At 47.8% G+C, this 9470-nt stretch overlaps 1 protein-coding gene across 3 annotated transcripts in view; it reads left to right on the forward strand.

Moving 5' to 3' along the window:
- Positions 1–7367, forward strand: part of DNAAF4 (dynein axonemal assembly factor 4) — a 36071-nt gene extending 28704 nt beyond the window's left edge. For all 3 annotated transcript variants that reach the window (XM_066636309.1, XM_066636310.1, XM_066636311.1), the window contains exons 7-9: positions 3048–3201; positions 5577–5682; positions 7055–7367. In XM_066636309.1, coding sequence (XP_066492406.1) covers positions 3048–3201; positions 5577–5682; positions 7055–7155 — 361 coding nt within the window. In that variant the 3' untranslated portion in view covers positions 7156–7367. The remainder of the gene's footprint in view (positions 1–3047; positions 3202–5576; positions 5683–7054) is intronic.
- The last annotated feature ends 2103 nt before the right edge of the window (positions 7368–9470 follow it).

Here is a 9470-nt window from a genome sequence, read left to right on the forward strand (position 1 = left end):
AGGGGACCATTCCCTTCACTGGGTCCTGGGGCCCTGTACTTATGAGGTCCGTTGTGGGCTGCGACCCTGTCAAAGGAGGGTCATCCACGTGAACCAATTGAAGGCATGGCACGACCCTCTTCCTGACCCAGCGCCCGCTTTTGCAGAGCTGCTGGTAGACCCTGGGGAGGAGAGGTGCGGATAGGATACTCAGTTCCCGGCTGCGCCGACACTGCCCTCATTTGGGGCTACTTTGTCAGAACACCAAATGGCTCAGCTGAAGACCCTGTTAACAGCCTTCCCTGACGGTTTTTCAACCACCCCAGGTCGGACTCATGTCATACAGCACGAGATCCGAACGGAGGCAGGGTCGGTGGTCCGGACCCCCTGGAGACTGCTTCCGCGTAAACGATGGGAGGTGGTGAATCAAGAAGTGGAGGACATGCTGCGCCTCGGCATGATTGAACCTTCGCACAGTGCATGTCACAGCCCCATCGTGCTAGTACCCAAACCGGACGGCACCGTCCGCTTCTGCATTGATTTCCGAGAGGTGAATAGAAGGGCCAAATTTGACATGTACCCCATGCCACGGGCAGAAGTCCTTTTGGACCAGGTAGGAGAAGCCCAATACCTGTCCTCCCTGGATCTTACAAAAGGATATTGGCAAATGCCCCTCCGACACCAGGACCGGGAGAAGACCGTATTCGCCACCGCCCGGGGGCTCTTTCATTTCACGTTCATGCCTTTCGGACTGCACGGGGCAGCTGCGACATTCCATCGTTTGGCTGATTGTGTGTTGACGTCCTTTCAGACATTTTGTGTTGCATACTTCAATGACATCTTGACTTTCAGCCGAACCTGGGTGGAGTGCTTGGGTCATCTCCAAAAGGTCCTGGCAGCCCTACACACGGCAGGGCTAAGGGCTAACCACAAGAAGAGCCTGTTAGGAACAACAGCTCTCCGTTTCCTGGGGCATGTAGTGGGACAAGGCTGGCTTGTACCCCAACCCAAGAAGATGGATGCCTTGAAGACCTACCCTCCACCCTGAACGCGGAGGCAGCTGCGACAATTTCTGGGGCTCGCCAGATACTATAGCCATTTCATCCCCCACTTTGCCTCCTGCGCTAGCCCCCTGACCGATTTGCTAAAATCGGCCCTCCTAGGGGAGCCAGTTCTACACGGCCCGGATTTTAGCTGGTCCTTCATCGTACAGACTGAAACCTCATCGACAGGACTAGGTACAGTCCTGGCACAGGAGTATCCTGAAGGACAGCGGCCTGTAGCATATCTCAGTCAAAAGCTACAACCTGCCGAACAGCGGTACAGCACCATAGAACGGGAAGCTTTGGCAATAAAGTGGGCCAATACCGCTTAGCGCTATTACCTGACTGCTAATCCTTTTGTCCTTGTGACAGACCATGCACCCCTCCAGTGGATCCATCAGGTCCAGGACCACAATGACAGGGTGCTTCACTGGTACCTGGCCCTGCTACCTTCTCCTTCTCAATCCGGCACCGCAAAGGCACGATGCGCCGTAGTGCCGACTGCTTCTCTCACCTGTTCAACGACCAGGATACTAAAACCCCGTCAACATTCTCATGGGGTGTGTCGGGGTTCCCCTCCTCCCACAGGTCCCCAACTTACCCAGGGAGAAGACTTCTGGGCCAGAGAATCAGGGAGGAAGCCGGTAGAGCACCTCCCCATACGCTGCCTGGGCAGTTCTATCCCTGAAAAGGCAGAGGCACTCTTGCCCCCCAAAGGCAGAGAACAGAGCAGAGGCAGTAGCCTCCGCAGCCATCTCAGGAACAACCATAGCATCTCCAGGTGAGAGGAGGTGGGAGGGAGACAGAGAGGAGAAGAAGAGGAGGAGTTGTGGTAGTCCCAGGGGAGCGCAGTCCCAGAGACACACCCTTTTTGTACCAATCCCTGTGAGGGAAGGGGAGGGGTCAAAGGGGAGGGGCCTGCCCTGCATAAACCTGGAGGCCAGGGATGGCAAGGCAGTTGGGAGAGCAGGCAGGAGGATCTACTGACAGCAGCCCCTGCTCCTGATTCTGGTAAATGCTGCCAACCCAAAGAGGAGAAGCTGGGTGACACAACCCCCCCTTTCCTCTGGTGAACTAGTCTGAGACCTCCTGTTTTGCCAAATCCCAATCCACTGGGCCTTGTAAACCAGTCCAATCAATCAGAGTTGCCAATAAGCCAAGTTACTGTCCAAAGTCAGGTTCCAGGTAGGTCAGTCCAATCCGTCAGGGTATCCAAATCAAAGTCCAAAGCCAAAGTCCAGTCACAATCCACAGTCTGATTCCCAATTCCATAAACCAAGTCAGTCTCCCCTCCAACCTGCACTCCTTCAAAACCCACCAAACTCTTTCTGCCTCAGGTGCTCCCTATATACCTGAAGGATCTCCTTATGCTCTAGTGGCTGCAGCTGTGCAGCACACCTCCAGCTACCACCTGGGCTTTAATGCTGCATTTACTCAGAGCAAGGGGCACTGTGGACACCACACCCTATCTCCTCGGTAATATCTTCCGCAATTCCAATACACCTCCACAAGGGGGTCCCCCTAGGAAAAGCTGGGTGGGCCAATCCCCCCCCTCCCCGCAGGGAGGCCTCACAGTGTGATATAAATTTTTCAGATAAATAAAGCCTCAGCTACCCCATGGGACTTCTTTGGATCCACACTGCATGAACTGGCAGAAATCCTGGAAGCCTGGTGTAATGCCTGGCCAGTCAGGAAGGGGATTAGGATATGGCAGAGAACTGCTCCACCAAATCTGCCCCTCTCCTCGGACCATTCTGGCCCCATTGCTTTCTCCCCTCACTCTAAAACACCCCTTCCCCACCTCCAAAATGCCATCCCGCCATCATCTTCCAGACTCCATGCCACCTGATGCCACCTTACTTGGTGCTGGCTGACACTGCTCCTGGATGCAGTGCCAGCAGGCTGGCACAGGCTAGAATTGTGAGAGGTTAGAATTGTGATGTTAATGTGACTTTTAAAGTTTTAAATCTTATTGGAAATTTAGTAATGAGATGGTTTTATTTTTACTTCTATATCTTTTTTTAGTAAAATGTTTGCAACAGGAAACTACCTTGCAGCTGTCAGTGCCTATAACTTGGCAATCCGTATCAATAATAAGATTCCAACATTATACTTGAATCGTGCTGCTTGCCACCTTAGACTGAGAAATCTACACAAGGCAATTGAAGATTCATCTAAGGTATTAGTATTAGGCCTATAGCAAATTAGTTTTAGGCCTGTATCATACAGATGTGACTATTCTGTGCAATATTGATGATGTTTAAAGTTTACAGTTGTCAATTTTGCCACATTTGGCAGTGTGCCCCCAATTTTTGGAAAGTTCAGCATCTCTCATTTTTTTAATTCATTAAAGTTGTAACCTGACCAATTGAAGGTTGGTGAAAATCTGCAGGAACTGAGACTGACAGCAGATTCACCTCTCTGGTCTGTCACTCACTCCAGGGCATACACTCATTGAGTGCAGTGGCAAGAGGAATTGCCCTAATTTCACTTGCTCCTTTTCTGGGTGTGTGGGTTTTTTTGTTGAAGGTGTAAGATTGAATTCACATAAGTTTGTATGGTGCTGCAAGATTCTTTGTCATGTGTGATGCAGTGCATACTCTGTACTGAGATCAAGAGACTGTTGGATTCAAGAAAATGTCCTACCTATAACTCCTGCAAAGTGGGCAAAGAGGCACCTTTTTAAAGTGGTGATTCCTTGGTCCTTAGCCAGAGGAGGGCAATGCTCTTATTTTGCTGTGGAAACTTCTGAATTCTTTTGTTGAAAAGCAGTATCAACATTTTCAATAGTTAGATGCCTATTTTGGTGTCATGATTGGCATAAGAATATGAAACTCATATGTGCAGTCTTTTAATGCTTGTTTTTGCTACTTCAGGTGAGAGTCTAGGACTTGCATTCTCTACTGGCTGCTGTAGTTTTAATAGCAGTTTGCACAGTCTTCAAAAGACTCTGGGCTCAGCACTTAGCTTTTGTTTTTCCTCCAAGGTCAGTGACCAAAGGTGGTCCATGAGACCCTGAGAAGTGGTCTGTGAGGTCTGGGGGGGGGGGGAGATCACCTTTGACCATTTCCAGTGTCTCTCAAAGTGAGCGCTTCCCCAAGGACCACTGAAGTGTTGGTTGTGGCTGTAGGTAGTCTGTTCTCCACCCTCTCTGGTTGTCCAGTACTTGCTGAAGTGCCAGCTGTGGGAGGGTCCATTCTCCACCCTTTCTGGTAGTCTGTGGAGGAACACTCACTCAGCGAGATGCTTCCCCATTGACCACCAGAGAGGATGGAGAATGGACTCCCCCCCCGCCCCCCGCAGCAGGCATTTCCAGTGTCTTTGAGTGCTCCCTCCTGGACTACCAAATTGAATTGTATTTTTTTGTGTGGTGGGGATGGAGGGAGTTGCACGTGGTACATGACAATTCCAGTGTTTGCCTCAGTGGTCCATGGGCTCCTAAAGGTTTGGGAACCACTGCTCCAGGTGATACTACATCACTCAGAAGACAGAGGATGCTGTTGAAACTGGGCATTAGCTGGGCAATAGTGAACTCTGCCTAACAGTTTACAAGGGAAAGGGACCATCCACAAAGAAGAAAGTGGTTTCTGCATGCTTGGGGGACTGCACAGGTATGCAGTAGAGATGTATGTACATTCAAAGAAAATGTGAACCCCCAAAACAGCCTGATGTGGACTGAGAATGTTCAGCATTCCATGGGGGCCACTGAAGTCTAAGTTAGGAAAAAAAAACCAGCAGATGTATGTAAAGCTCCTTATGAACTGTTTTTGTTGACAAGTGGGATAGAAATTTTAACATGAGAGGGAAATTAGAGGGAACTGGATCTCTTGAGCCAATTGAGGATAAGGATTGGGGAAGATGCTTGTTGCAGAAACTTACTCAGAAATTTAGAGGTGAATACTGTTACCTCAGGCAGAGCAGTTCCATGGAGTAATGGAAAAAGAATTTTATGTCAGCATGTTACTCAGTTTTACCATATCTGAGCTCAGGAAGATGCAACTTCAAGTATGTTGGTTAGTGTGAACTAAGATGGACAAAAAACTCCTATGGTATGGTGACATGGCTCACTAGCTTGATCCATATGAATTTGATTCTGCTGAGGGTTCATACTTGTGATAAAAATTATGACTGTGGTGAAGTATAACACTGCTATGGCTCCTTTGTGGAGCATTTCCACACTTATGCTCAGATACCATGAGCATTTGAAAGATACCCTGTTGTAGAAACTGGTTGAGCAGATTTTGGAACGGTTTTGATAAGAGTTATTTGATGATGAGTGTTTTTATATTGAGATACATATTTTGAGAATATAGATACCCACTAAGACTTGGCACATACTCTTCTCTTCCAAAAGCTATATTATGCTTGTGCTATACTGTGCCCCTACAAAGGACCACTTGAAATGTTTGAGCCTTTTTAAATGATAGAAGGAAACCTAATGAAATGCTTGCAAACAAATACGTTTGATATTGGTACATTTTTGTGTAAATTAATGCTTCCTTTAAAAAGGGTCTCTGTTCAATCTAACACTTATTACCTTGTATATTTTTCAAGGCCCTGGATTTGTTGATCCCCCCTGTCCCAGACAACGCTAAGGCAAGAGTAAAAGCTCATGTGCGACGTGGAACAGCATTCTGTGAGCTAGAATTGTATGCTGAAGGTAAGGAGAGATAAAGCTCACATGCATACTTAACATGAAACCCCTGTGCTTGCTGGCTCTATCTTTTTTTTAATGTTTAATGGAATGTACAAGACTATATACATTGTCTCATAAAAACAATAGCAACACGGCATTTTAAAATGCGTTGTTCTAAAAGGTGTGGATGCTGATGGGTAAAACAGATTTCAGTCTGTCAGGTTGACAGTTGTGGGAGGGGACTGTGGGCCCAATCCTGTTGTTGTCTGTGCTGGCACAGGGTATGCACATACCCCTGGCTCTGGGTGTTGTAAACATGCCATAATGCATGTTTGTGGCAGCTGGGGAGGAGGGAGCACTGGCACTGGACCAGCACCAGGAGGACCCAGTGCTGGAGCCACCAATAGTAAGTAGCACTGCCAGGTGGTGGTGTGGCTTTTTGGGGCGCGGAAGGGCAGAACGGGGGAGGGACTGGCCAAGGAGTGTGGTGGGACCAGCAAAGGCCTCCTGTACTGGATCCTATGCCCACTCATCAGGCTGAAAAGTCCGACATGGGGCTTCTCAAGTCTGTACCAGCAAAATAGCTGGCACAGACTTGATTAGCCCTGTTGCAGGGCCTGGGACTTTCCGTACGGGAAGGGGACAAAAGTCCTATTCTCCTGAGGAGACCTCCTGAGGCCTCCCTGGCCCTGCTGGATACAGTGGCGGCTGTTTCAGTGCTGCTGTAACCAGTGGCATCAGGGCGGATAGAATTAGGCTGTATATCTATTTGACCAGTCCTCTCTGCAAAATATGACAGTGAATAGGAAAAAAGCTGGTTTTTCCCCCCTCTTCTTCTCCTCTACTTGTAACCCTTCCTTATTCAGTTAGTTTTTGATCTAAGGACAAAGAGCCCCACAAAAAGGGCAGGGTCTGGCCTTCACAGCCTATTGGATTAATTACCAAGTGCAAGGCTTGGTAATTAATGTGTTGGCAAACAGTCTGCATTAGCATCCACCTTCATTTCAAGGCTGAATGCAACCCTGAACCTATGTGTGGAGCCATAGGGGAAAGGAGCAGCAGTGTTGGGAGTAGTTGCTTCTTCTAGTTGTGATTCTGCCTATAAAACACTATTCTTTATTGAGGGTAATGTGTCTATCTTCAGATTTAGTGTAATATTAACTGTAAATTATGACAAGCCTGAGGAAGTAAGAGCAGAACAATATAGTTGGGTAGCTTCAGTGAATGCCATGTAAATATTCTGGCTTAGACTGTTTTGCTCACATCTTGAAGTGGGATTGTGCAGGTTTTTTCTGGGGAATTCTGCTTACAGTCAAGTAGTTGTATTCTCAGAATCTGCTTTTAGAATGTAAAATGTCATTATGAGATTAAAATACCTATGCCAAATTAATACCAGGTCTTCAAGACTACATTGCTGCTCTTAAGATTGAACCCTCAAATAAAACTATAGAAGAAGATGCTGAGAAGATTCGACATATAATTCAAGGAAGTGACTGATTCTTTAAAAAAGGCATGTTTTCTATATAATTAGCCAAGTCATATCTGTTGACATACATCCTTAGAAGATATTTTGCTGCTGTGTTAACTGACAAAGTCAGATGTTTCTTCTCCTTAATTTGTTTCTAAAATAGAATAACATTTGAAATCCTTAGTTCATAAAATTGTTCTGTTTCTTTTATGCAAAACATTTACTTTAAATGTCATTAGAATGCACTTTTTCTAATTTAATCTCTTAATAAACAAAATAGAGAAAAACCTCGTGCTTTGGTTTCTTTGAAAAGTCATCTGCTAAGGTTGCATATCTTCATAAAAATGGTATGTCATCGTTCATAAGCTGATAAAATAACTGTCTGGATTCAGCCAGGTCAATAGACCCTGGGGTAGCCCTTGTGCTGGGATTGGCATGCAACAGCTGATCTGGCATCTAAGCCCACCTGCTCAAGTCAAGGGGCAAGAGGTGATGTTCAAGTGATTTTGAATTATCCTCTCAAATAGGGCCATGACATTAACACCCTGCCTAACAGCACTGTCATGTACAAGGATGCTGGGTGTGTTGCCCCAGTTTAGTACTGAAATTAGCTGGTGCTTCGTGAAAAAAATGTCCACTCACCCATGCAAGTGAAGAGACCAGACTCCTTAGCCAAATGTAACTATAATAGGGACCATATTCACTAAGTGCATCAGGAAAGTTTACTTAAAATGATTTATATCTCACCTTTCCCTCTGAATAAAAGGAATGCTTAGTGCTGCTTGTTTTAATCTCTGTGCTAACACTCCCCTTTTGCCAGTCCTAGCTGTTTTTTGATACCTGTCTTGCTTTGTTCCTTTGCATCCCCCATTGCTTTGTTTCTTTGATGTTTTAATAAGTTCCTCTGTGGACTTTACTGATTTGCCTGCCTGGACCAAGGTCATGCAGAAGGGGATGAGTTGCCATGGCCCTGGGATTATCACTTTTTACTTTCTCCTAACATTCAGGGAGTTGTGACCACCCTGAACATGGGAGTCTCTGTTAATCTGGTTGCTGACTGGGCTTCCTAGCTTTGGTAGTGTTAGTGGGAAGACCACCAATTTCCCAGTAAATTCCAGTTTCTTTGCCTCTAAGACCCCAATTGTTTTACTATCAGATTTACTTTCAAGTAAGATGGCTTAGTATGGGCTGATCAAAAAGGTCCAATCAGGACTCTTTAGAAGTTTTATTCATTTACAAAGTAACCACTATTACATTACAGAAGAGCTGTATAATCATACATGCTGTTTTTGTCAGTGGCAGTGTTAATGCAGTTATTTTGTGTCAACCCACAATGGAATAAATGGTTTGTAAAGGCACTGTTCTTTGGGAAGTGTTTACAGGGCACCATTTGTGAGGTTGGTGGAATAGCACCATAATCACTGGATGTTGTTTTAAACAGCAAAGACTTCGGCTGAGTTAGGAAATTGCTAGTGGTGAGGGTCTTGGCATCCAGCATACAGGAAAACACAGGATTGCCCAGGCTGGCACAAGGACGCCACGGAACCAACGCTGCTTTCTCCGCGCTGGGTCTTGGGGAGGCTTCCTCTTCCGAAGTCATGATCCCTGTGTAAAATCAAACCAATATGTGTGAGGCATCCCTTAAGAGCATTTGACTGTTAACTATCTCATTTTGTTTCAACCAAATCAATACTCGCAAATACATCTGAAGTGCTGCCTGTGAAGGACTCTGCTGGGGAGGCTCTGCCTCCCCTGCCTCTCCACCCTGCGCCTCACGCTGCAGTGGTGCTTTTCGAAGGACTCTGCCTCACCCGCCTCCCCACCCACCGCACGTCCCTGACCTGAAGGGGGTCAATCCACTGAATCAATCCAAGAGGGCCTCTGGGGGCAGCCTGGTTCTTAAGGCAGCCCCTCAGGGCAACGAGGCTGTGCCTCTAGGAGGCAGGTTCTGCCCCCCCGCGGCGCTCCCTTCCGCCTCTTCGGAGGGCCGGGAGCTCCACCTGCTCCAGTCCAAGCGCCTCGCCCTGCAACGGACTGCCAGCCCCGCCGCTGCTGGCAGAATCCCCGCTTGTCCCCTGGGCGCTGCTGCGGATGCTGTGATAGGTCATCCCGTTGCTACGGCAACAGCAGCAGCGCCCTCCTCAGCCGGCCCTGCGGCGTCCACGCTCCCTTTGTTGACGCGGTGACGTGTTGCCCGCAGGCCCAGGCCACCGGCGGCTCCGCCTCTCTGGGCCGGTCCTCCCTGGGGCCTGTAGTCCCTGCGGTCACTTCGACCTGCCGCCACGCCGAGCGAGCGAACTACGCTTCCCAGACTGCACCGCGGAGCTCCCGAGAATGCGCAGGT

The sequence above is a fragment of the Tiliqua scincoides genome, chromosome 8, assembly GCF_035046505.1.
Source record: "Tiliqua scincoides isolate rTilSci1 chromosome 8, rTilSci1.hap2, whole genome shotgun sequence".
In the NCBI taxonomy this organism is placed as follows: domain Eukaryota; kingdom Metazoa; phylum Chordata; class Lepidosauria; order Squamata; family Scincidae; genus Tiliqua; species Tiliqua scincoides.